We start from the raw sequence: 27,991 nt of genomic DNA on the forward strand, positions 1-27,991 counted from the left end.
ATTCTCACTGACTAACTGTGCCCTGGACCCATTCTCACTGACTAACTGTGTCCTGGGGCCATTCTCACTGACTAACTGTGCCCTGGACCCATTCTCACTGACTAACTGTGCCCTGGGGCCATTCTCACTGACTAACTGTGCCCTGGGGCCATTCTCACTGACTAACTGTGCCCTGGGGCCATTCTCACTGACTAACTGTGCCCTGGGTCCATTCTCACTGACTAACTGTGTCCTGGGGCCATTCTCACTGACTAACTGTGCCCTGGGGCCATTCTCACTGACTAACTGTGTCCTGGGGCCATTCTCACTGACTAACTGTGCCCTGGGGCCATTCTCACTGACTAACTGTGTCCTGGGGCCATTCTCACTGACTAACTGTGCCCTGGGTCCATTCTCACTGACTAACTGTGTCCTGGGTCCATTCTCACTGACTAACTGTGTCATGGGGCCATTCTCGCCACACTAACTGTGCTCTGGGGCTATTCTCACTGACTAACTGTGTCCTGGGGCCATTCTCACTGACTAACTGTGCCCTGGGTCCATTCTCACTGACTAACTGTGCCCTGGGTCCATTCTCACGGACTAACTGTGTCCTGGGGCCATTCTCACTGACTAACTGTGTCCTGGGGCCATTCTCACTGACTAACTGTGCCCTGGGGCCATTCTCGCCACACTAACTGTGTCCTGTGACCATTCTCACTGACTAACTGTGCCCTGGGTCCATTCTCACGGACTAACTGTGCCCTGGGTCCATTCTCACGGACTAACTGTGTCCTGGGGCCATTCTCACTGACTAACTGTGTCCTGGGGCCATTCTCACTGACTAACTGTGCCCTGGGGCCATTCTCGCCACACTAACTGTGTCCTGTGACCATTCTCACTGACTAACTGTGTCCTGGGGCCATTCTCATTGACTAGCTGTGCTCTGTGGCCATTCTCACCACACTAACTGTCTCCTGGATCTATTCTCACTGCACTAACTGTGTCCTGGGGCCATTCTCACTGACTAACTGTGTCCTGGGGCCATTCTCACTGACTAAATGTGTCCTGGGGCCATTCTCACTGACTAACTGTGCCCTGGGGCCATTCTCACTGACTAACTGTGCCCTGGGGCCATTCTCGCCACACTAACTGTGCTCTGGGGCCATTCTCACTGACTAACTGTGTCCTGGGGCCATTCTCACTCATTAACTGTGTCCTGGGGCCATTCTCACTGACTAACTGTGCCCTGGGTCCATTCTCACGGACTAACTGTGTCCTGGGGCCATTCTCACTGACTAACTGTGCTCCGGGGCCATTCTCACTGACTAACTGTGTCCTGGGGCCATTCTCACTGACTAACTGTGCTCTGGGGCCATTCTCACTGACTAACTGTGTCCTGGGGCCATTCTCACTGACTAACTGTGTCCTGAGGCCATTCTCACTGACTAACAGTGCTCTGGGGCCATTCTCACTGACTAACTGTGTCCTGAGGCCATTCTCACTGACTGACTGTGTCCTGGGGCCATTCTCACTGACTATCTGTGTCCTGGGGCCATTCTCACTGACTATCTGTGTCCTGAGGCCATTCTCACTGAACTGACTGTGTCCTGGGGCTATTCTCACTGAACTGTGTCCTGAGGCCATTCTCACTGACTAACTGTACCCTGAGGCCATTCTCACTGACTAACTGTGTCCTGGGGCCATTCTCACCACACTAACTGTGTCCTGAGGCCATTCTCACTGAACTGACTGTGTCCTGGGGCCATTCTCACTGACTATCTGTGTCCTGAGGCCATTCTCACTGAACTGACTGTGTCCTGGGGCTATTCTCACTGAACTGTGTCCTGAGGCCATTCTCACTGACTAACTGTGTCCTGGGGCCATTCTCACCACACTAACTGTGTCCTGAGGCCATTCTCACTGAACTGACTGTGTCCTGGGGCTATTCTCACTGAACTGTGTCCAGGGGCCATTCTCACTGAACTGTGTCCTGGGGCCATTCTCACTGACCTACTGTACCCTGGGGTCATTCCCACTGACTAACTGTACCCTGGGGTCATTCTCACTAACTGTGCCCTGTGACCATTCTCACCACACTAACTGTACCCTGGGGTCATTCTCACTGAACTATCTGTGTCCTGGGGCCATTCCCACTGACTAACTGTGCCCTGAGGCCATTCTCACTGACTAACTGTGCCCTGGGGCCATTCTCACTGACTAACTGTGCCCTGAGGCCATTCTCACTGAACTAACTGTGTCCTGGGGCCATTCTCACTGAACTAACTGCATCCTGGGGCCATTCTCACTATACTAACGGTGTCCTGGGGCCATTCTCACTGACTGACTGTGCCCTGGGGCCATTCACACTAACTATGCCCTGTGGCCATTCTCACTGACAAACTGTGCCCTGTGGCCATTCTCACCGCACTAACTGTGCCCCAACAGATGAGGAACAAACAATAATGGAGAAACTTACAAGATATTTACCTCACCCAAGGCTGATGAGCCAAAGCCACTTCAACACTGGCCCACTCACGTAATGGCCATTCCCTTTGCCCTTGCCATAGTTTTGTACATCCTCATGAATCCTGTTCACTGATTGGGCACAGTCCAACTCCAAAAACTGCCATGAAGTGCTGCCTTTTTTAATCTTCAGCTGCAAACCCAAGTGAAATTGCCTCTTCTGCTCGCGTTCCCAGTAAATGACGAGGCACAGTTCAACTCCTGATGTGTTTGACTTCAATCTTCAAATAAGAAAGCAGCATTTGGAAATAGCCTCTGGTTATTTTATGCAACAAACATTTCACAGAAATTTTGATAGGTAGTTGGATGAGAGGGGTATGGAAGGTTATGGTTCGGGTGCAGGCTGATGTGATGAGGCAGAATTATAGTTTGGCATGGACTAGATGGGTTGAAGAGCCTGTTTCTGTGCTCTAGTGCTCTATGACTCTATGAGAAGGAAAAAAAGACAAACACCACCTTCGCAAATAATGCATTTATTAAAAAGACAAATTGCAGAGTCCAGTAAGTTGCGTAAGCTTTGTTTATAAAAGAAGTTATCAAAAGTACATTTGAATCATCAGGCATAGAGGCAGATAATATAGTCTCTACAAAAATAATGGACTGTGCACAAAGTTTTCCAGATATATCTTGCTTGGTCCCAGCATTCACCAAATATGCAGTGTGCAGAATTTTAGTACCAGGAGCACTGAAGGTAACCAGCACTAAACAGGACGATTGCTTATTTTGGAAGACAGGGCATTGGGAGGAATCTGCCCATGACAGTAGGGATAGGGAGGATGGTGAGTCCAACTCTTCTCATTACTACCATCAGGGAGGAGGTACAGGAACCTGAAGACCCACACTCAATCATTCAGGAACCGCTTCTCCTCTGCCATCAGATTTCTCAATAGTCCTTGAACCCATGAACATTTTCTCATTATTTTCCCTTCTTTTTGCATTTCTTATTGCAATATATAGTAATGTTTATGCATTTCACTGTGCAAGTTTCATGACATTCCTCAGTGATAATAAACCTGATTCTGATTCTGACCCCATAAGCTCTTCCTACCACCGCAATTAGTCAAAGTAATTGTGCCCAATCCAGGCTTTAAGTCAGGTTAATATTACTGCGGCCTCCGTTGGTCAGGGTCAACCATAGATACTGCGTCCCAGCTGTCTACATCAGTGGTCCCCAACCACCAGGCCACAAAGCATGTGCTACCGGGCCGCGAGGAAACGATATGATTTGGCGATATGAAACGATATGAGTCAGCTGCACCTTTCCTCATTCCCTGTCACGCACTGTTGAACTAGAACAGTACCCCCCTCCCAGCCCCCCCCCGTTGGCCAGTCCGCAAGAATATTGTCAATATTAAACCGGTCCGCGGTGCAAAAAAGGTTGGGGACCCCTGTCAACATGATATGTAAGCCAGGGCAATATGATATGGAGAGCAAGCTGCTGTCCATGTAACAGACTCCCCATCTCCACACAGCTGATGAATCCAAAGGAACACCAGAGATCGACAGTGTTTGGCACCAGTGGCATCGTAGCAGTTGTCTGTCAACATTGAACTCAATGCAGGACTGTCTTAGAGACTCCAGCTCTGGAATTTTCCTCTGGATTTAATCCTGAAGCCTTCCCCATGAGTGGATACAGCCACAAGGCAGTGCAGGTTTGAGATCAGAGTTTTCCTTCTCCTCGATGAGCTGCCAACCATAGCTGATGAGCCCCATCTTACCAAATCAAAGTCATATGTGAAGGGTTAGGAGCTGGACTTGGTTGTCAGAGGCTATTTGAGGTGCATGCCATTAGGAATAGATAGTGGGAATTTATCCCCACACTGCCTCTCCTCCCCCCCCCCCCCCCACCTCGGCTGTGACAGCCTTAAAGAACCAAGACAGGTTATTAGTATTCCCTAATTCGATATTAGAGCCTGCCTTTAACTGCTGGATTCTGAGTGCTGCGTAAATGTAGCTAGCCTTGATGCTTTGTGCTTTGGAACTTGAGGTATGCCTTCTACTGCTTTCAATAAAAAAAAAGGTAATGCTGATCAGAAAATCTAATTGAAATAGAGGATTATTCTGCTGGTATTTAACAAAAAGCTGAATTAACAAAATAGAATCCAGGAAATAAAATACAGATGCTGAAAATACAGGCTAAAATTTTGGGCTTTGCATTAGATGAAGTGGTAAAGAGATGTGCAGAAATTTGCCAAATGCTTTTTCTCTTGAAAACCTGAAGTGATCTGAAGGAGATAGAAAGAGTGATCATCATTGTACTTGGAGTACTGTGAGCAGTTTTGGGCCCCTTATCTAAGAAAGGGTGTGTTGGTATTGGAGAGGGTTCAGAGAAGGTTTATGATACTGACCCAATGACTGAGAGTGTTAACGTCTGAGGAGTGTTTGATGACTCTGGGCTTGTACTCCCCGGAGTTCAGAAGAATGAGGGAGGATCTCATTGAAAACTATCAAATATTGAAAGGCCTAGATAATCTAGAGTGTATGTGAAGAGGGCATTTCCTATAGTGGATGAGTCTAGGACCAGAGGGCACAGCCTCTGAATAGAAGGACATCTCTTTAGAAGAGAGATGAGGAAGATTTTCTTTAGGCAGATGGTGATGATTTTGTGGAATTCATTGCCATGGATGGCTGTGGTAGCTCAGCCCTTCATAAGATGGTCTTATGACCCTAAGAGCAGCAAAATAAATTACAAAATAGCTCTATAGGACCCTGGCTAGAGCAGACCTGGAGTATTGTGTTCATTTCTGATCACCTCATTATGGGAAGGATGTGGAAGCTTTAAAGAGGGCGCAGAGGAGATGCTGCCTGGATTAGAGAGCAAGTCTGATTAGGATAGGTTGAGTGAGTTAGGGCTTTTCTCTTTGGAGAGAAGGAGGATGAGAGGTGACTCGACAGAGGTGTATAAGACGATAAAAGGCATAGTTTGTGTGAGCAGCCAGAGAGTTCTTACTGGGGTGGAAATGGTAAATACAAAGGGCATTATTTTAAGTGTTTGGAGGAAAGTATTTGGTGGGGAGGAGGTGTATCAAAAGTAAGTTTCTTTACACAGAGAGTGGTAGGTGTGGAATGTGGTGGTGATAGAGGCAGATACATTAGGGGCATATAAAAAACTTTTAGGTAGACAGGAGGGAAAGGTTATATTGATTTTAGAGCAGGCTCAGAAAGGAGATAATGCTGAGCCCTTATAAGACACTAGTCAGGCTGCACTTGGAGTATTGTCAACAGTTTTGGGCTCCATATCTCAGAAAGGATGTGTTGTCATTGGAGAGTGTCCAGGGGAGGCTCATAGGGATGATCCCAGGAATGAAGGGGTTAACATATGTGGAGCGTTTGGCAGCTTTGGGCCGGTACTCACTGGAATTTAGAAAGATGTGGGGGGATCTCATTGGAGGCTGCTGAATGTTGAAAGGACAAGATAAGGTGGATGTGGAGAGGATGTTTCCTCTAGTGGGGGTATCCACAACTTGACGGCACAGCCTCAAAATTGCGGGGCGACCTTTTAGAACAGAGATAAGGTGGAATTTTTTTTAAACCAGAGAGTAGTTATTCTGTGAAATTCTCTGCCACAGACTGCGGTGGAGGCCAAGTCTGTGGGTATATTTAAGGCAGAAGTCGATAGTTTCCCAATTGGTCAGGGCATCACAGGATATGGTGAGGAGGCAGGTGTATGGGGTTGAGTGGGATCTGGGATTAGTCATGATGGAATGGCCGTACAGACTCGATGGGCTGAATGGCCTAATTCTGCTTCTATATCTTATCGTCTTAAAAGGTTGGCACAATATCATAGTCTGACGGGCCAGTATTGCTCCGTAAATTTCTAAGGTCTGTGTTCTATTTTGAAGTCTGAAGGAAAGTTAGGTACAAGGCTGTGTATCAGTGTTATCTCACAGCCTATATCTGTAACTCTTAAACTGTAGTCTCAATGTCATATGCAATTGGTCCATCCATAGAGAACCCCAAATAGAAGGATACTTTCTCGATGCTTAGACCACTTCTCAGCTTACCCAAATATACTGGTCTCACAGGAATTTTGACACTGCCAAACTCTGCGTACACCTTGTTATCCTCCCCTGTTCTGCCCTTCACGCGGACAAGAAGACTTCTGACATCAGGTGTCTTCCAGATTTCTCCAGATTGCCATAAGGAATTGAGATTTGGCACCTTTCTGAAAATTTGATCTATTTTTGCTTTGTGTGTGAATCTCCTCAAACCTTGTTCTTTGCAGAGATAGAAGTGTGCAACAGGATGTTTGGAATGACTCATTCGTCTGTAGCACCCTCTGAATGACTGTCGGATTGCTGTTATGCATTTCAGAAGAAGTCTGCAATCTTCTTCAGTTTCATTTCTTTTTGTTGGCCAGAATAACAGGGAACCCAAGAAATACGGTTCAACGTAACCACAGTTAAACTCCACATCACGCAGCACTTCCTTCAAAAGATCTTGAAGTTTAGTGTAAGATTCGATGTTCTTTGACTTTGGTTTAACACAGTTAAGCACAATGTTGGCCAAGATAAAATTCTGTTTCTGCTGAGGTAATCTTGCTGTTTCATTCATGAGGATAAATTTGTGACTATTGACAATTTCTTCCATTTTACCCCCAGTTTCAGAATTATTTGTCAGGAACTCAAGCAAACCGGCAAACCGGTCTGCTTTTTGAGGCTCCAAGAACTTCTTGTGTTCCTCCAACTGTAATGACAGGCTGAGTTTTGGATTCCTTCTCTTTGCTGAGATGGTTTCTATCTGTGACTGACAAAATACTTTGCAGTATTTATTAAAACAATCTGAAACTTTTTTCCGAACCCTAACTTCAGCAGCTTCTCTCTCAATGTTCTTTGTTTTGAAATGGACAAAGTAGTCTTCAAAGAAGTCAAGAGCTGTCTTCATGTTTGTTTTAATATTAATAAGATATCGATTGTATTCATCAAGTACTGAACACAATTCTTCATCGATATTATTTGTCTTTTCAATATGCTGAAGATTCATGTTACCTGACAGGAAGAATGCTAAATCCTCTGCATTTCTTTCTTTCTTCCCACTGAAGAAAGGGACCATTCTGATAATATCTATAACATACAGAGCAACTTCAATCTCTCCCAGATATCCAGAGGTATTGTAAATGTCAGGTTTTGATCTGGTCCCCCATTCATGCCAGCCAGCTCTATCTTCTTTCTGTTCTGTCAGTTGTTGTGATTGTTTGAAAGCTTCTGAAGCAGACTGCGCAAGATCCAAGAACTCCTTCAGTTGGGTAGGAGTCACCACTGTTGTTTTGTCAACTTCAACTGATTCCAACTTGTATTTTAATTTGCTTTTGAAAACTTGGCCTAGTGTATCTCTTATGTAGGAATTGTCTTTTGCCTGATCTTTAGCCTTTAAAGCCCATTTGAGTGCTGAATCAAAATCTTTTCTAACCAGATAGAAGTGTCTTGCCAAGGCCTGTGAAATGAAAGGATTTTGGTCAAACTTGTTTGATGCATCAGTCAAAATGTTTATGACTTTATCACTTCCTTCCTCATTCTGTACTGCTTCAATTAAAGGAGAGAACAGAGTATTGGCCTCATCTCCATGTTCTTTCCGCTGTCTGGTAATTAACATACTGTACGTGTCTTGTAGGAGTTTTTCTCTTCCAATACCGCGTTGGAGGAAAATGTTATTAGTGAGAAATGTCAAGACAATGTCACTCTTGGGAAGACTGTAAGATTGCTTAAGTTCTTCTAAGCAGCCACTTGCAATCAGTGGATGGATGATCCGAATTCCCTGGTACCTCCCACACTCTTCCACTTCCATGCGGATAAGTAGGACATTGCAAGGGCCTATCAAGTCTTCAAACTTCTTAGGACCCCAAAATGTGGTTTTCACTTGTCCTAATCCCAAGAATTCTTCACATTTTGAAACTGATATGGAGGAATCTTTAACATAGCAGTTCAGTAAAGCTAGGAATGAGATCAGCTGTGTTTGCCTGCTTGCAACATCCAAATCCTTTAATAAATTATGGACCACATTTTCAATGTACTTTTTATCAAAATTATGCTTCATAATCATGAATGAGTAGAAATCTTCAGGTTTTGTGTGTTGCTCTTCAATTTCCTTAAGTTTTGACTCAAATGAAAGCTGCTCAGCATCAGTCAGTTGATGCTTCAACGCAATACTTTCCAACACCATCATCTTTGACCTCCCAGCTGGATCCTGTGACCTCATGCAGTTCAAAATGATTACCAATGGTGTATCAAATTGGAGTCCTTTCTCAGCAACAGCATTTTGAATTGAGTGCTGTAACACATGAACGTTTTCAAATTCTTCAAGGTCATCTACCAAAAGTAAGACGGGATGACAGGAAGTCCCATAGGTCACCAACTCAACAATTTGTCTTCCAACTTCTAAGGGATCTTCTTTATTGTTCTTCAACACAGCACATCTAAACTTTTTCCTTAAATCCCATAAAACATGCATGGCCAAAGTTGTCCCACCACAGCCTGGATGATGAAATAAACTGATAATCACACACGTTGCAGAAGTTGATTTTACATTAATTAACTCAACAAGACGGTCGTAGCCTTGCCGTTTGATAAAGGGAACTTTTGTGGAAAAATAAAAATTCCACCACGATGCTTTACCACCTCTGTAAAACTGTTCTTCCTTGGATTTTTGAAATTCCTTAAACTTATTTTGATCCTTTTCGATGTCAGTATCCTCACATTCATTTTCACCCAAGATTTCAAGTGCTGTCATAAATTCCTCATCTTTCTTCTTAAGAACAATAGATGAGGCAGATGCTGAGGGCAAGAATCGCCTTGTGGACCGAGTGACCGATTTTATCTTCAGAACAGTGTCATTGACTTCTTCCAGGCTTAAGGCAGAAACACATCTCCGGATAACTTCCTCTGAATCACACCTGAATTGCATAAGATCTTTCCAACGCAAGTAAGTCTGCTCATTTCCACAGATGCACATTATGTCTTTGACCCCTCGCAGTTCCTGGTAAAATGAACAGAAGGTTTCAAGAAAGGGATCTCTTTGATCATCTACTTTAGCCAGCAGCAAAAACACTACCAGAAATTTCCCTTTAGGCATGATGTCTGGTCGGCACAGGAATGAAACCAGCCTCCTGACGTCAGCAGCTCGTTCTTTATACCACTGATTGGGTTGTAGTGGCTTGTATTCTTGGCCTTCAAGATCTGATCTTCCATTGCAGAATATCCAGCTTGGTTGTTTGTACAATTTTAGTTTCTCAATGTTTTCAATAATTGATGTATCAATATCCTGGAACTGTCCCGGGAAGTGAAGGTTTGCTGTTCTCTCTTTACGATAAGAATGACATAGCCCACTGCTTACAGACTCAGGGTCATATTCTAGCACACAAAACCAGTTCAATTCATTCAGGAACTCTAAATGTTGAATTTGATTCTGCTGTGCTTTATTCGTCACCAAAATATACCACTGATAATAGGAAGTGTCGATCATGTCTGAGCCACCTGTAATCATCCGGATCAGATTGTATCCTTCTTGTGTCTTTGTCACCCTTTGTGGTTTTGCTTCAGCCTTTTGTCGCATCTTGACCAAGCCCTCTAAAGTCTCGGTGAGAAATTTTTTGTGCTCTGCATCTCTCTCTGTGATGTTTTTATTTCCCAGAATATCTCTGGAACTGGTTCCATCACGTATGAACAACTGCTTCTCCTTGACCTTCATCCACTTCTTGCCGGTTTTATTCAGCAGGTGGATATAGTACAATTTAGAGTCACAAATGTCGGAGCTTGGCACAATGTCAACTTCAATAACGAATCTTTGTGACAGTGTTTGATCTGAGTTCAAAACCTCCACGAATCGGGGCGGTCGAATGCAGGATTTTGCATCTGCAACATCTTTCTCATCAAAGTAAGTAGAAAAGCTGTTATACAAACAATCAACGTACTTGTCAGTGTTCTCCACAGACACACCTATAATCTCACCATGTTCGTATCCACTTTTTGTGTCTCCTACCCCAAAATGGATGGTCCCATTTGTTCTGCTGTTAAGACATGCTGCTGAGAATCTGAAAACTTCATTACTGAACTTCTTCATCATATCTTCCAACACGTCTGCCCTCGTTTCATTCCCAGGCACATTAAAAAGCTTGAACTCATGCACTGGGTCTAGGAGATTGGAGGGTCCTGTTTCGGGAGGAAGGACATAGTTCTGTATATACCTCGAACCTATGTGACGCTGGTCAAATGGATATGGCTCACATCTTGGTTTTGAGGCATTTTCTTCAAACTGCTGTTTGTTTTTCCTTGCCTCAGATTCTGAGGCAGACTGTGCCTTTGCAACAGGAACAATCCTCTCTTGTTGATATTCCTGTCCGTTTGTCCCACTTTCCTCTGAATTTGTGGGGCTTGAGTTGGGTTGTGTGACTCGATCTCCCATCCTTCTCTTTTTACTGTGTTTCTGTGCCGAGGGGTTCTTGTTGAGATCCGAGGAAGCTGATTTACTCCCCTGACCTTCTGCGTTGAGTAACTCAGGTGCTTCAGAATCCGAAGCATTTGACCCTTTGCAAAGGGAGCTTTCGTCAGTTGTTTGCTTTGTGGAACTCTTTGAAAGTTTGATGAATTCATCACGTTTATTTATTATCAGAGCTGCTGGTCCAGCCTTTATGCCCATTCCATTTATGTCTGCTTTAGTAAGTCCTTCCAAAACCACTCCACTGACATCTTCATTGTACAATATCTCACCACACTGCTGACCCAGTTTCAGTTCACCAGTCACCCAGGATTTCACATGCTCTTTGGTCCATTCAGTTAAGTCACTGGGTAAACAGCAGGATTTGTTCATCTTTGGTTCTTCACCTTTAATGGAATCACAATTTGTCAAATTATTTATGTTGAACACATTAAACCTTTCGCATCAACTTTACTATTTGTCATAAGTACATCAACATACACTCAGTGGCCACTTTATTAGGTACACCTGTACACCTGCTTGCTAATGCAAATACCTTGCTTCAGTCTTTACTGTGGAAGACACTAGGTGTATGCCAGAGGTTCCTGTGTGTCAGGGAGCAGGTTTGAGTGTCATTGCTATTACAAAAGGAAAAGTGCGAGGCAACTGGAATGTCTTAAGGGGGTTAAGTCACCTGGACCAGATGGACTACATCTCGGAGTTCTGAGAGAAGTTGCTGAAGAGATAACGGATGCATTGGTCATGACCTTTCAAGAATCACTTGATTCTGGTATGGTCTCGGAGGACTGAGAAATTGCAAATGTCATTCCACTCTTTGAGAAGGGAGGAAGGCAAAAGAAAGGAAATTATAGGCTAGTTATCCTAACCTCAGTGATTGGGAAAGTGTTGGAGTCCATTATTAAGGACAATGTTTTAGGGTACTTGGAGACTAATGATAAAATAAGTCAAAGTCCACATGGTTTCCGTAAAGGAAAATCTTGCCTGACAAATCTATTGGACTTCTTCGAGAAAGCAAGGTTAGCAAAGGGGAGGCAGTTGATGTCATTTACTTGGATTTTCAGGAAGTGTTTGATAAGGTGCCACACATGAGGCTGCTTAAAATCGTATGTTGTTACAAGAAAGATACTGGCATGGATAGAGGAATGGCTGACAGGCAGGAGGCAGTGAGTGGGAGTAAAAGGGGCCTTTTCTGGTTGGCAGCCAGTGTCTAGTGGTGTTGCTCAGGGGTCAGTATTGGGACCGCTACTTTGCACATTGTTTGTCAATGATTTAGATAATGGAATTGATGGCTTTGTGGATGATAAAAAGACAGGTGGAGGGGTAGGTAGTGCTGAGGAAGCAATGCAATTGCAGCAGGTTTTCGACTAATTGGAAAAATGGGCAAAAAAGTGGCAGATGGAATACTGTGTTGGGAAGTGTATGATAATGCATTTTGGTAAAAGGAACAATAGTGCAGACTATTATCTAAATAGGGAGAAGGTTCAAACATCAGAGGCGCAGAGGGACTTAGGAATCCTCGTGCAAGACTTCCAGAAGGTTAATTTACAGGTTGAGTCTGTGGTAAAGAAGACAAATGCAAGGTTTGTATTTATTTCAAGGGGAATAGAATATAAAATCAAGGAGATAATGCTGAGCCTTTATAAGATACAAGACAAGCTGCACTTGGAGTATTGTCAACAGTTTTGGGCCCCATATCTCAGAAAGGGTGTGTTGTCATCAGAGAAATTGCAGAGGAGGTTCACGAGGATGATTTCGGGAATGAAGGGGTTAACATATGAGGAGCGTTGGCAGCTTTGGGCCTGTACTCACTGGAATTTAGAAAGATGCGTGGGGATCTCATTGAAACCTACTGAATGTTGAAAGGACGAGATACGGTAGATGTGAAGAGGATATTTCCTACGGTGGGGGTATTCAGAACTAGAGGGCACAGCCTCAGAATTGAGGGGCAACCTTTTAGAACAGAGGTGAGGAGGTTTTTTTTTCTAGCCAGACGGTAGTGAATCTGTGAAATGCTTTGCCACAAACTGCAGTGGAGGCCAAGTCCGTGGGTATACTTAAGACAGAAGTTGATCATTTCCTGATTGGTCAGGGCATCAAAGGATATGGTGAGAAAGCGGGTGTATGAGGTTGTGGGATCCAGGATCAGCCATGGTGGAGTAGACTCAATAGGCTGAATGGCCTAATTCTGCTCCGAAGATGGGTGGAGGGGTAGGTAGTGCTGAGGAAGCAATGTGATTGTAGTAGGAATTAGAAAAATTAGAAGAATGGGCAAAACAGTGGCAGATGGAATACAGTGTTGGGAAATGTATGATAATGCATTTTGGTTAAAGGAACAATAGTGTGGACTATTATCTAAATAGGGAGAAGGTTCAAACTTCAGAGGTGCAGAGGGACTTAGGAATCCTCATGCAAGACTCCCAGAAGGTTAATTTACAGGTTGAGTCTGTGGTAAAGAAGGCAAAACCAAGGTTTGTATTTATTTCAAGGGGAGTAGAATATAAAATCAAGGACACAATGCTGAGCCCTTATAAGACACTACTCAGGCCACACTTGGAGTATTGTCAACAGTTTTGGGTCCCATATCTCAGAAAGGATGTGTTGTCATTGGACAGAGTCCAGAGGAGGTTCACAAGGATGATTTTGGGAATGAAAGGGTTAAGTTATGTGGAGTGTTTGGCAGCTTTGGGCCTATACTCACTAGAATTTAGAAGAATGTGTGGAAATCTCACTGAAAGAACTAGATAGGTGGACGTGGGGCAGATGGTCACTCTGGGGAGCGGCGGAAGAACCAGATCCATAACCAGAGGGCACAGCCTCAAAACTGAAGGGTGACCTTTCAGAGCAGAAGTAAGGAGGAATTTTTTTAGCTGAAGAGTGGCGAATCTGTGGAATGCTCTGTCACAGACTGCAGATGAGCCAAGTCCATGGGTATATTTAAAGCAAAAATTGATAGATTCCTGATTGGTTGGAGGATATTCCTGGACGGATATGGTGAAAGGACAGGTGTATGACGTTGAGTGGGATCCAGGATCAGCCATGATGAAATGACAGTGAGACCGGATGGGCTGAATGGCCTAATTCTGCTCCTACGTCTTATGGTCTTATATTTAAGAAAACAACCTCTACCTAATGTTGCAAAAATGAAGGAGCTGGTTGTGGACCACAGGAGGAATAGAGATGTGCGAGACCCTATTGACATCAATGGATCTGGGGTTGAGAGGATGAATAGCTTTAATTTCCTTGGCATAAACATCACCGAGGATCTCACGTGGTCTGTACATACTGGCTGTGTGGGGAAAAAGGCACAACAGCACCTCTTTCACCTCAGACAGTTGAGCAAGTTCGGTATGGGCCCTCAAATCCTAAGAATGTCTACAGGGGCACAATTGAGAGCATCCTGACTGGCTGCATCACTGCCTGGTATGGGAACTGTACTTCCCTCAATCGCAGGACTCTGCAGAGAGTGGTGCGGACAGCCCAGCACATCTGTAGTTGTGAACTTCCCATGATTCAGGACATTTACAAAGACAGGTGTGTAAAAAGGGCCCGAAGGATCATTGGGGACCCAAGTTACCCCAACCACAAACTGTTCCAGCTGCTACCATCTGGGAAACGGTACAACAGCATAAAATCCAGGACCAACAGGCTCCAGGACAGCTTCTTCCACCAGGCCATCGTCTGCTTAATTCCTGCTGACGCAACTGTATTTCTATGTTATATACTGACTATCTTGTTGAACATAATATTTATTATAAATTGCTATAAATTGCACATTGCACTTTTAGACGGAAACGGTAGTGCTGAGGAAACAGAGAGTCTGCGGAGAGACTTGGATAGATTGGAAGAATGGGCAAAGAAGTGGCAAATGAAATACAATGATAGAAAGTGTATGGTTAGGCACCTTGGCAGAAGAAATAAAAGGGCAGACTATTATTTAAATGGGGACAGAATTCAAAGTTCTGAGATGCAACGGGACTTGGGAGTCCTCGTGCAGGATACCCTTAAGGTTAACCTCCAGGTTGAGTCAGTAGTGAAGAAGGCGAATGCAATGTTGGCATTAATTTCTAGAGGAATGGAGTATAGGAGCAGGGATGTGATGTTGAGGCTCTATAAGGCGCTGGTAAGACCTCACTAGAGTACTGTGGGCAGTTTTGGTCTCCTTATTTAAGAAGGGATGTGCAGACGTTGGAGAGGGTACAGAGAAGATTCACCCGAATGATTCTGGGAATGAGAGGGGTAACATATGAGGAACATTTGTCTGCTCTTGGACTGTATTCCTTGGAGTTTAGAAGAATGAGGGAGGACCTCATAGAAACATTTCGAATATTGAAAGGCATGGACAGAGTGAATGTGGCAAAGTTGTCTCCCGTAGTGGGGGAGTCTAGTACGAGAGGGCATGACTTAAGGATTGAAGGGCACCCATTCAGAACAGAGATGCGAAGAAATTTTTTTAACCAGAGGGTGGTGAATCTATGGAATTTGTTGCCACGGGCCACAGTGGAAGCCAAGTCGTTGGGTGTATTTAAGGCAGAGATTGATAGGTATCTGAGTAGCCAGGGCATCAAAGGTTATGGTGAGAAGGCGGGGGAGTGGGACTAAATGAGAGAATGGACCAGCTCATGATAAAATGGCAGAGCAGACTCGATGGGCCGAATGGCCGACTTCTACTCCTTTGTCCTATGGTCTATGCCTTATGGTAAAGATTCTTACACCTCAGGAATATGAAGGATGTAAGTCAATTCAGTTCAATTCAATTCAATTAATCAGCCAATTAAGTGGCAGGAATTTAATGCATAAAAGCATGCAGGCATGGTCAAGAGGTTCAGTTGTTCTTCAGACCAAAGATCAGAATGGGGAAGATGTGTTATCTAAGTGACTTTAACTGTGGAATAGCTGTTGGTACCTGACGGGATGGTTTGAGTATCTCAGAAACTGCTAATCTGGGATTTTCACATACAGCAATATCTGGAGTTTACAGAGAATAGTATGAGGAAAAAAAAAAACATTCAGTGAACGGCAGTTCTGTGGGCAAAAACACCTCATTAATGAGAGAGGTCAGAGGAGAATGGCCAGACTGGTTCAAATAATCATGTGTTTCAACAGTGGTTTGTAGAGGAGCATCTCCGAATGCACAACATGTCGAACCTTGAAACGGATGGGCTACAGCAGCAGAAGACCACGATCATACACTCAGTGGCCACTTTATGCATAGGAGGTACCGTGGGCGCCACTGTAGATGCGAACACTGCAGTTCAACTGCAGCCCATGCTCACCGCTGAAAAATCAGGCAATGCCTCTCAGTGCTTGGGAATGAATTGATGTTATAACTCAGTAATGCTTGAACTTCAATGATCTGCAGCAGTTATGGAACCTTTGTGGGAAGGTGGGATTAGGTCGATAGCTCTTTTTTGACCCCCACACACATTATGGGCCAAAGGCAGCTCCTCTACATTGGTGAGACCTGACAAAGTGGTGACCACTACGTCGAGTATATTTGTTCCACCTGGAACAACAAGCTAGATCTCCCAGTGGCCACCCATTTTAATTTTACTTCCTATTCCCATTCTGACAAGTTAGTCCATGGCATTCTCTACTTCCACAATAAGGCCACTCTTAGGTTGGAGGAACAGTATCTCATATTCTGGTTGGGTGATCTCCAACCTGATGACGTGAACATTAATTTCTCCAACTCCTGGTCATTTCTTCCACTCCCCTTCTCTCTTTTTCCACACCCCATTCTGGTTCCCCTCTCACCCCTTCCCATCTTCCTCTCACCTTCCCATCACCTCCCTCTGCTGCTCCCTTGCTTCCCTTTCTCCCGTGGTCTACTCTCCTCTGCTTTCAGATCCCTTCTTCTTCAGCTCTATACCTTTTCCATCTATTATCTCTCAGTTTCTCACCTCATCCCTCCCCCACCCACCAGGTCTCACCTATCGCTTGCCAGCTTGCACTCCTGCCTCACCTTTTTATTCCGCCTTCTATCTCCTTCCTTTCCAGTCCTGATGAAGGGTCCTGGCCAGAAGTCCTCTCCATAGACCTGCTGAGTTCCCTCAGCATTTTGTGCGTATCACTCAAGATTACCAGCATCTGCAGAATCTCTTATGTTTACAATGTTTGTGTTCAAAAAAAATATCATTAAGTATTAGAAACATGAAGGCTATTATATTTAAAACAATTAAAGATATCTCCAACTTCCTGACAATCAACACTGGTGCAGCTCAGGGATATATGTTTCACCCACTGCTCTAAACAATCAAGATTTAATACAATTAAAGATATCTCCAACTTTAATTGGATGTTTCCCATGGTGGGAGAGTCTAGGGCAAGAGGACAGAGCCTCAGGATAGAGGGGTGTCCTTTCAGAGATGCGGGGAAATTTCTTTAGCCAAAGGGTGGTGAATTTGTTGCCACAGGCAGCTGTGGAGGCCAGGTTGTTGGGTATATTTAAGGCAGAGATTGGTAGTTTCCTGATTGGACACATATGGGCAGAAGGCCTGAACTGGGGTTGAGGAGGAGTGAAAAAAAGGATCAGCCATGATTGAATGGTGGAGCAGACTCAATGGGCCAAACGGCCCAATTTCACCCATGAATATGTGGCTAGGCACAGCTCAAATGCCATCTGTAAATTTGTTAATAATACAACCATTTTGGCAGAATCTCAGGTGGTGATGAGAGGGCATACAGGAGTGAGATATACCAGCTAGTTAAATGGTGTTGCAGCAACAACCTTGGACAATGTCAGTAAGACCAAAGAACTGATTGTAGACTTCGCTGAGGATCTAACCTGGACTCAACATATCGATGCATCTAAGAAGAGGCAAGACAGCAGCTATATTTTATTAGGAATTTGAGGAATTTGATATGTCACCAAAAATGCAGGTTTCTACGGATGTACCATGGAGAGCATTCTAACTGGCCACATCACTGTCTGGTATGGGGCTGGGGTCTGCTGCACAGGATTGAAGTAAACTTCAGAGAGTCTTCTGCTGCTGTAGCCCATCCACTTCAAGGTTCGGTATCTTGTCTACTCAGAGATGCTCCTCTGCACACCACTGTTGTAATGTGTGGTTAGTTAAGTTACTGTCACCTTCCTGTCAGCTTGAGGCCAGTCTGGCCTTTCTCCTCTGACCTCTCTCACTAACAAGGTGTTTTCTCGCACAGAAAAGCTGCTCACTATTTTCTGCATCATTCTCTATAAACCCTAGAGCAGGGGTTTCTAACATTTTTATGCCATGGACCCCTACAATTAACCCCAGGTTGGGAACCCCTGTTCTAGAGATTGTTCTGTGTGAAAATCCCAGGAGATCATCAGATTCTGAGATACTCAAACCACCCCATCTGGCACCAACAATCACTCCACGGTCAAGGTCACTTAGATCACACTTCTTCCCCATTCTGATGTCTAATCTGAACAACAATTGAATGTCTTGACCACGTCTGTATGCTGTTATGGATTGAGTTGCTACCACATGGTTGGCAGATTTAGATATTTGCATTAACGAGCAGGTGTACTGGTGTACCTGATAAAGTGGCCACTGCGTCTATATTCCTGTTCTGTCCCTATTCTCTGTGATGATCTTTGAAATTTCTCCAACTCCTGCTGAAAGGGTTTGTGAGAGCAAACAGAAGGGCCAGACAGAGTTGTCAAAGTAACTGTCAATTTATTTAAAATCTGGTGTGCACGCAGAGACCAGCGAAAGCTGATCTACCTGAGTGTGAATTTGGTATGGCTTTTACATTCTCAGTTGAAGAGATTACCAGTAAAACTACATTTGGATAATAAAATGCTGGCTACAGGAGACTTAATTAAGTAACAGACTAGGTCCTGATTACAGAATAAAATGATTGTCCACAGGTCTAACAGTAAGTCAAATTTTCTATTATAACAATGGGCATACGTAACATAATTATCACGTTCCTGATTGGGTATTGTTGCTGCTACATTCCATGTCTACAGTCCTAAGCTTTGTGGTTCTCTGTTACCACATTAGCTCAACCTACATCCCTATTTACAAGTTATTAACCCTCACAATTCTTAACCACTACAACAAATATATTTTTAGCACTCTGTGGCAGCAAATTCCACATGATTATTATCACATTGAAGAAAATTCTCTTCACTTCAGTAAAAAATTTCTTGACTTATAACTTGAGACTCCAGCACTTTCTAATATGAGCTCAGAGGTGGCTGTTTTGAAGGCCCCATCCTACACCTCCTGATTGACAGACACCAAATAACAGACAACTGACAAATCAAGAATTTATCAAGCTCCGCCTTAAATGCACACAGGTCACTGGGTGTACTTAAGGTAGAGAATGATAGATTCTTGATTAGTCAGGACATGAAAGATTACGGGGAGAAGGCAGGAGAATGGGGTTGAGAGGAAAGTGGATCAGCCGTGATGATATGGCGGAACAGTCTTGATGGGTTGAATGGCCTAATTCTGCTCCTATACCTTACAGTCTAAGCATCCTCCCACAGTTTTGCCAGCTGTTAATGCAGCTTGGGACTTTCAAGTGCTTTTAAAGGTCACTGCCACTCAGGGAAAGTTAATACCATTGTAAGTGAATTTTTTTTAAGAAATGAAGATCATCTTTGTTCCAAAACAAATACACTTAAAAGTAATGAACACATTAAACTGAACAAACTATTTAAATGCGACACACACAAGATTGTGAAAGAACTCTGCAGGTCAGGCAGCATCTATGGAGGGGAATAAACAGTCAATATTTCTGGTCAAGTTCCTTCATCGGGACTGGGAAGGAAGGGGGAAAGATGCCGGGATAAAAAGTTGAGGGGTGGGGAAACGAGGACAATCTCAAAGGTGATAGGTGAAGCCAGGTGGGCTGGGGAGGGGGAAAAGAAGTAAGAAGCAGGAAGGTGATAGGTGGAAAGGGTAAAGGGCTGAAGAAGAAGGAATCTGATAGGAGAGGAGGTGGACCATGGGAGAAAGGGAAGGAGGTGGGGAACCAGGGGAGGTGAGTAGAAGAGGAGAGATGAGAGGAGTTTCATAGTGGGGTATGGAAGAAGAGGGAAGGGAGACCAGCCCTTTACCTTTTCCACCTATTACCTCCCAGCTTCTTTCTTTGTCCCACCTCCCTTCTTCTTATTGTGTCTTCTCCTTTGCCTTCCTTTCCATTCTGATGTAGAGACTCAGCCCGAATCGTTGACTGTTTATTCATTTCCTGATGCAGCCTGACCCAGTGAATTCCTCCAGCATTTTGTTTGAGTTACTATGGATTTCCAGCATTTACTGAATGTGTTTAAAACTAAATATAACATGCCCCGCCCACTATTATTTAACCTGAAGCCTCTTATCCCAGCTGGAATAGATCAGCATGTTGTTATATTTTATGCCTGGACTAAATGTACAGTGGATTCAGGTGCCAATTCCCCAGCATAAAGTCTGGAGAACTTCAGCAAAATTTATCAGTGAATTACTTTGTAAGTCAGGACTTCCACTGTGCCTAGCTACAGTGCTGAATCTCTGAATTTGCCAAGTTCAGACAATGAGTCACTGAACATACTCAACACTGTTGGCTTGAGCCTGCAAATCCCAGCCCATGGGTTTAGAATGCAGAACAGTCCAGCACAGGAACTGTCATGGTCCGGTCCATGAAATCCGCGTTCCGGTTTACGGTCCAGTCCGTGGACTCCGGACACTGGGTCTTCCAGCTGTCCCTTGTTTCATTTGGGCTTAATCATAGGCACCCGACGCTCGTCTTGGGGCTGGGAATATAAGTGGCCCTAGGTTCGTGTGTGCTTGCTGGTTTGTCTAGTCAGTATCTTGTCCTTGCCTCTGTTCGGTAAGTCAGGCTGTCTTTGCCGTTACCCTGAGGCTGCACTGTTCCCTTCCCTTCCCTTCCCTTCCCCTTCCTTCTGGAGACTTGCCCGCAACCTTGTCAAGTTCTACCACTGGAGCAAGACCAGAACCTCACTGTGTCAAGGTAAGGAACTGTCTCTGTGTCCACACCTCTGTGAGGTAGGTCCGGCTGTTTGCTGCTACCTAGTGTTGAGAACCGTCTCTGTTTTCACGCCTTTGCTAGGTAGGTCTGGCTGCTTGCCACTACCTAGTGTTGGGAACTGTCTCGTCGTGTTCAGCATTCTGTGTAGAGCCCCAGCCCCAAGTCCTGTTTCCAAGGAGGGTCCTGGCTCTGTGCTCTGTGTACGAGTCCTGGCCCTAAGTCCTGCTCCCAAGGAGGGGTCCTGGCTCTGTGTTCCATGTCCCTGTGTTCCTGTCTCTCAAGTCCAAGGCTCCGTGTTCCCGTGCTCTAGACAAAGGCTCTGTGTTCCTGTCCTCCCCAAGACCAAGGCTCTGTGTTCTGCGATCCTGTTGTAGCAATTCCAAGGCTCAGCTGTTCCTGAGTACCAAGTCAAGGCTTTGTGTTCTCATCCTGTCCATGTGCTTCGTCGTTATTCATCCTTTAATATTAGGAGGTTAATGAATATTATTTATACCCCCTCACTTACTACCCCGGAATGTATTATCTCATTAGATGCTGAGAAAGCCTTTGACAGAGTCGAATGGCCTTATTTAGTGTCCTTGAGAAATTTAATTTTAGTTTGACATTTATATCTTGGATTAAATTGTTATATTACTCCCCAGTAGCCTCGGTTTGTACTAATAATCATAGATCTCCGTTTTTTCGTCTTTTTCATGGTACTAGGCAAGGATGTCCTCTTAGTCCTTTACTATACAATATCGCCCTTGAACCTTTAGCCATTTCTATCCGCGACTCGCCCAATATTTTTGGTATTACCCGCGGAAACGAAATACATAAATTCGAAGAAGGAGTCTGAGAGTCTGAGTGGGAGTGCCGAGAAAGACATTTTTGAAATTTTCGTAATTTTTTTTTTCCAACGGCGTTCTGAGAGGCGGGACTGCGCAGGCGTGTGACGTCGGGCTGTGCGGCACGGCAGATTTAAAAGGAACAGAGCCTCATAGAGCGGGCAGCGTAGTTTGCGGGCTGCGGAGTGAGCCGGGAGCAGAGTGAAGACTTAAAGGCTTCGGCTCAACGGGCTTAGGCGGAAACAGGCGAGGAAGGTTTGGCATTCATTTTCTGTTGTTATTTGAGGAGAGGGGCAGTATGAGTGTGAGGGCAGTTTGCTGTTCTCGGTGTCGGATGTGGGAGGCCCTGGAGTTTACAAGCCTCCCGGACGTCTACATCTGCACCAAGTGCATCGAGATGCAGCTCCTAAGGGACTGCGTTACGGAACTGGAGCTGCAGCTCGATGACCTTCGTCTGGTTAGGGAGAGTGAGGAGGTGATAGAGAGGAGTTGCAGGCAGGTGGTCACGCCGGGGCCACGGGAGGCAGACAAGTGGGTCACGGTTAGGAGGGGGAAGGGGAAAGGTCAGGTAATAGGGAGTACCCCGGTGGCTGTGCCCCTTAACAACAGGTACTCCTGTTTGAGTACTGTTGGGGGGGACAGCTTACCTGGGGGAAGCGACAGTGGCCGTGCCTCCGGCACAGAGTCTGGCCCTGTCGCTCAGAAGGGTAGGGCAAGGAAGAGGAGGGCAGTTGTGATAGGGGACTCGATAGTAAGGGGGTCAGATAGGCAATTCTGTGGACGCAGTCCAGAGACCCGGATAGTAGTTTGCCTCCCTGGTGCCAGGGTCCGGGATATTTCTGATCGTGTCCAAGATATCCTGAAGTGGGAGGGTGAGGAGCCAGAGGTCGTGGTACATATAGGTACCAATGACATAGGTAGGAAAAAGGATGAGGTCCTGAAAGGAGAATATAGGGAGCTAGGAAGGGAGTTGAGAAAAAGGACCACAAAGGTAGTAATCTCGGGATTACTGCCTGTGCCACGTGACAGTGAGAGTAGGAATGCGATGAGGTGGAGGATAAATGCGTGGCTGAGGGATTGGAGCAGGGGGTAGGGATTCAAGTTTTTGGATCATTGGGACCTCTTTTGGCGCAGGCGTGACCTGTACAAAAAGGACGGGTTGCACTTGAATCCTAGGGGGACCAATATCCTAGCAGGGAGATTAGTGGGGGCTACTGAGGTGACTTTAAACTAGAATGGTTGGGGGGTGGGAATCAAATTAAAGAGGCTAGGCGTGAGGAGGTTAGTTCACTACAGGGGGATGGGAACCAGTGCAGAGAGGCAGAGGGGTGTAAAGTGAGGGTAGAAACAAAAAGTACTATGGAGAAAAGTAAAAGTGGCAGGCCGACAAATCCAGGGCAAGCATTAAAAAGGGCCACTTTTCAGCATAATTGTATAAGGGCTAAGAGGGTTGTAAAAGAGGGCCTGAAGGCTTTGTGTGTCAATGCAAGGAGCATTCGTAATAAGGTGGATGAATTGAAAGGGCAGATTGTTATTAATGATTATGATATAGTTGGGATCACAGAGACATGGCTCCAGGGTGACCAGGGATGGGAGCTCAACGTTCAGGGATATTCGATATTCAGGAGGGATAGACATGAAGGAAGGGAAGGTGGGGTGGCGTTGCTGGTTAAAGAAGAGATTAACACAATAGAAAGGAAGGACATAAGCCGGGCAGATGTGGAATCGATATGGGTAGAGCTGCGTAACACTAAGGGGCAGAAGACGCTGGTGGGAGTTGTGTACAGGCCACCTAACAGTAGTAGTGAGGTCGGAGATGGTATTAAACAGGAAATTAGAAATGTGTGCAATAAAGGAACAGCAGTTATAATGGGTGACTTCAATCTACATGTAGATTGGGTGAAGCAAATTGGCAAAGGTGCTGAGGAAGAGGATTTCTTGGAATGTATGCGGGATGGTTTTTTGAACCAACATGTCGAGGAACCAACTGGAGAGCAGGCTATTCTGGACTGGGTTTTGAGCAATGAGGAAGGGTTAATTAGCAATCTTGTCGTGAGAGGCCCCTTGGGTAAGAGTGACCATAATATGGTGGAATTCTTCATTAAGATGGAGAGTGACATAGTTAATTCAGAAACAAAGGTTCTGAACTTAAAGAGGGGTAACTTTGAAGGTATGAGACGTGAATTAGCTAAGATAGACTGGCAAATGACACTTAAAGGATTGACGGTGGATATGCAATGGCAAGCATTTAAAGGTTGCATGGATGAACTGCAACAAATGTTCATCCCAGTTTGGCAAAAGAATAAATCAAGGAAGGTAGTGCACCCGTGGCTGACAAGAGAAATTAGGGATAGTATCAATTCCAAAGAAGAAGCATACAAATTAGCCAGAGAAAGTGGCTCACCTGAGGACTGGGAGAAATTCAGAGTTCAGCAGAGGAGGACAAAGGGCTTAATTAGGAAGGGGAAAAAAGATTATGAGAGAAAACTGGCAGGCAACATAAAAACGGACTGTAAAAGCTTTTATAGATATGTAAAAAGGAAAAGACTGGTAAAGACAAATGTAGGTCCCCTGCAGGCAGAAACAGGTGAATTGATTATGGGGAGCAAGGACATGGCAGACCAATTGAATAATTACTTTGGTTCTGTCTTCACTAAGGAGGACATAAATAATCTTCCAGAAATAGTAGGGGACAGAGGGTCCAGTGAGATGGAGGAACTGAGCGAAATACATGTTAGTAGGGAAGTGGTGTTAGGTAAATTGAAGGGATTGAAGGCAGATAAATCCCCAGGGCCAGATGGTCTGCATCCCAGGGTGCTTAAGGAAGTAGCCCAAGAAATAGTGGATGCATTAGTGATAATTTTTCAAAACTCGTTAGATTCTGGACTAGTTCCTGAGGATTGGAGGGTGGCTAATGTAACTCCACATTTTCAAAAAAGGAGGGAGAGAGAAACCGGGAAATTATAGACCGGTTAGCTTAACGTCGGTGGTGGGGAAACTGCTGGAGTCAGTTATCAAGGATGTGATAACAGCACATTTGGAAAGCGGTGAAATGATCGGACAAAGTCAGCATGGATTTGTGAAAGGAAAATCATGTCTGATGAATCTCATAGAATTTTTTGAGGATGTAACTAGTAGAGTGGATAGGGGAGAACCAGTGGATGTGGTATATTTGGATTTTCAAAAGGCTTTTGACAAGGTCTCACACAGGAGATTAGTGTGCAAACGCAAAGCACCCGGTATTGGGGGTAAGGTATTGGTGTGGGTGGAGAGTTGGTTAGCAGACAGGAAGCAAAGAGTGGGAATAAACAGGACCTTTTCAGAATGGCAGGCGGTGACTAGTGGGGTACCGCAAGGCTCGGTGCTGGGACCCCAGTTGTTTACAATATATATTAATGACTTGGATGAGGGAATTAAATGCAGCATCTCCAAGTTTGCGGATGACACGGAGCTGGGTGGCAGTGTTAGCTGTGAGGAGATGCTAAGAGGATGCAGGGTGACTTGGATAGGTTGGGTGAGTGGGCAAATTCATGGCAGATGCAATTTAATGTGGATAAATGTGAAGTTATCCACTTTGGTGGCAAAAATAGGAAAACAGTACAAGGCCTTGGTGATACCACACCTGGAGTATTGTGTGCAGTTTTGGTCCCCTAATCTGAGGAAAGACATCCTTGCCATAGAGGGAGTACAGAGAAGGTTCACCAGATTGATTCCTGGGATGGCAGGACTTTCATATGAAGAAAGACTGGATGAACTGGGCTTGTACTCGTTGGAATTTAGAAGATTGAGGGGGGATCTGATTGAAATGTATAAGATCCTAAAGGGATTGGACAGGCTAGATGCAGGAAGATTGTTCCCGATGTTGGGGAAGTCCAGAACGAGGGGTCACAGTTTGAGGATAGAGGGGAAGCCTTTTAGGACCGAGATTAGGAAAAACTTCTTCACACAGAGAGTGGTGAATCTGTGGAATTCTCTGCCACAGGAAACAGTTGAGGCCAGTTCATTGGCTATATTTAAGAGGGAGTTAGATATGGCCCTTGTGGCTACGGGGGTCAGGGGGTATGGAGGGAAGGCTGGGGCGGTGTTCTGAGTTGGATGATCAGCCATGATCATAATAAATGGCGGTGCAGGCTCGAAGGGCCGAATGGCCTACTCCTGCACCTATTTTCTATGTTTCTATGTTTCTATCACTATATGCAGATGATTTGTTGTTATACATCTCCAATCTGGAGAAGTCAATTCCTGCTATTCTAGGTTTGTTGGCTCAATTTAGTAAATTTTTCTGGTTACAAATTGAATCTTAATAAGAGTGAATTATTCCCCCTAAATAAGCAGGAACCTATTTATGGATGAATCAGTTAAATTGGTTACTGATTCATTTATATATTTAGGGATAACAATTACGAAAAAGTATAAAGACTTACTTAAAGCTAATTTTTTACCTTTAATTGATCAGATTAAACTTTTGTTTACTAAATGGTCACCAATATCTTTGTCTTTGATTGGTCGGATTAATGCTATTAAGATGATCATTTTGCCCAAATTTATATATGTATTTCAATTGGTTCCAATTTTTATCCCAAAACCCTTTTTTGATAATGTAGAATCAAAAATTTCCTCATATATATGGCAGAACAAAAATCCTAGCTTAGGTAAAAGGTATTTATAGAAATCTTAAAAGGGGGGCTCGCCCTCCCAAATTTTAGATTCTATTATTGGGCAATTAATATTTGATATCTAAAATTTTGGTTACGAGATTTGGATGTATCTTTAAATCCACATTGGGTAAATCTTGAATGTAATTCATTACAAGGGTTTTCTTTGGGTTCGGTTTTAGGAACTTCGCTTCCTTTTACTACTAAATTGTATAAACAAATGAATAATCCAACAGTTAAGCATACTTTATGTATATGGTTTCAATTTCGAAGATTTTTTGGGTTTAATCAATTTATTTTAGCAAGTCCTATTATATCTAATTTCCTTTTTCAACCTTCCACTATGGACCAAGCTTACTTTGATTGGAAAACCAAAGGCATAGTACGTTTTCGCGATTTATTTCTGGATAATTGTTTCATGTCTTTTGATCAACTTTCTAATAAATATAACTTACCCAGATCTCACTTTTTTAGATATCTACAGATTAGAAACTTTTTAATTACTGTTTCTCCTAATTTTCCACACCCATATCCAATAGACACTTTGGAAAAAAATTTAGATTTAAATCTTTCTCAGAAAAGTGTTGTAGCAATTATATATAATTATGAATTTATGTCCTGATGTTTCCAATAAAATTAAAGCTGATTGGGAAAGAGAACTTAAGATTATTATACCGATTGAAAAATGGGAAAAAATTCGTTAATTGGTTAATTTATCCTCCATATGTGCTAAACATGTGGTGATACAGTTTAAAGTAGTGCACAGGGTTCATATGTCCAAAGGTAAACTATCTCGTTATTATTCTTATATTAATCCAATATGTGATAGATGTCATTTTGAGATAGCTTCTTTAACTCACATGTTTTGGTCATGTCCTTTGTTGGAAAAATATTGGAAAGATATTTTTGACATTATTTCAACGGTTTTGAATATAGACTTACAACCTCATCCAATTACTGCTATCTTTGGATTACCAATGATAGATTCAAATTATTTAACCTCTTCAGCACGTAGGATGATTGCATTTCTTACTTTAATGGCTAGAAGATCCATTTTGCTGAGTTGGAAAGAGATTAACCCTCCTACTGTATTTCATTGGTTTTCACAAACTATGGTGTGTTTGAATTTGGAAAAAAAATAGAAGTGCGGTCTATGACACTTCCATTAAATTTGAAGAAACTTGGAGGCCATTCATTCAGCATTTTCATTTGATGTAATTTGACCATTTCCAAACTTGTTTTATTTCTCTGTACTGTTGGTTGAGAGGAATGGAGTCGTCGACACTAAGGTTTTCTTCTTTCCCATTTTTAAGTTGTTAGAATTGCCCAAGTCTTTTAGTTTAGTTGACTAATTCTGTTTAGTTTTTTTTTGGGATGGGGTTTGTTTTTTTTTTCTTATTCATGATTTTTCTTCAGTTTTTTTTTGCTTTGTATTATCCATTGTTATTCTACACAATTGGGAGCTTTGTCAATTTATACTATTTGATCTTACAATTACTCATTTTAAGTTTAACAATGTATCTCCTACTATTTGTATTATTGTTATGTTAGGTTTTCATTCTATGAAATTAATAAAAAGATTGAAAAAGAAAAGTTGAGGGGTGGGGAAAC

At 43.7% G+C, this 27,991-nt stretch overlaps 1 protein-coding gene across 2 annotated transcripts in view; it reads right to left on the reverse strand.

The window, feature by feature from the left end:
* Nucleotides 1-2,962: 2,962 nt before the first annotated feature.
* Nucleotides 2,963-27,991, reverse strand: part of LOC140212387 (sterile alpha motif domain-containing protein 9-like) — a 28,384-nt gene continuing 3,355 nt past the window's right edge. Inside the window, exons 2-3 of one of the 2 annotated variants that reach the window (XM_072283133.1) lie at nucleotides 16,898-17,033; nucleotides 2,963-11,321 (exon numbers count right to left, since the gene is read on the reverse strand). In XM_072283133.1, coding sequence (XP_072139234.1) covers nucleotides 6,412-11,307 — 4,896 coding nt within the window. In that variant the 5' untranslated portion in view covers nucleotides 11,308-11,321; nucleotides 16,898-17,033 and the 3' untranslated portion in view covers nucleotides 2,963-6,411. The remainder of the gene's footprint in view (nucleotides 11,322-16,897; nucleotides 17,034-27,991) is intronic. The other variant, XM_072283132.1, reaches the window with a different exon arrangement.

This window comes from Mobula birostris, chromosome 19, assembly GCF_030028105.1.
Source record: "Mobula birostris isolate sMobBir1 chromosome 19, sMobBir1.hap1, whole genome shotgun sequence".
Classification (NCBI taxonomy): domain Eukaryota; kingdom Metazoa; phylum Chordata; class Chondrichthyes; order Myliobatiformes; family Myliobatidae; genus Mobula; species Mobula birostris.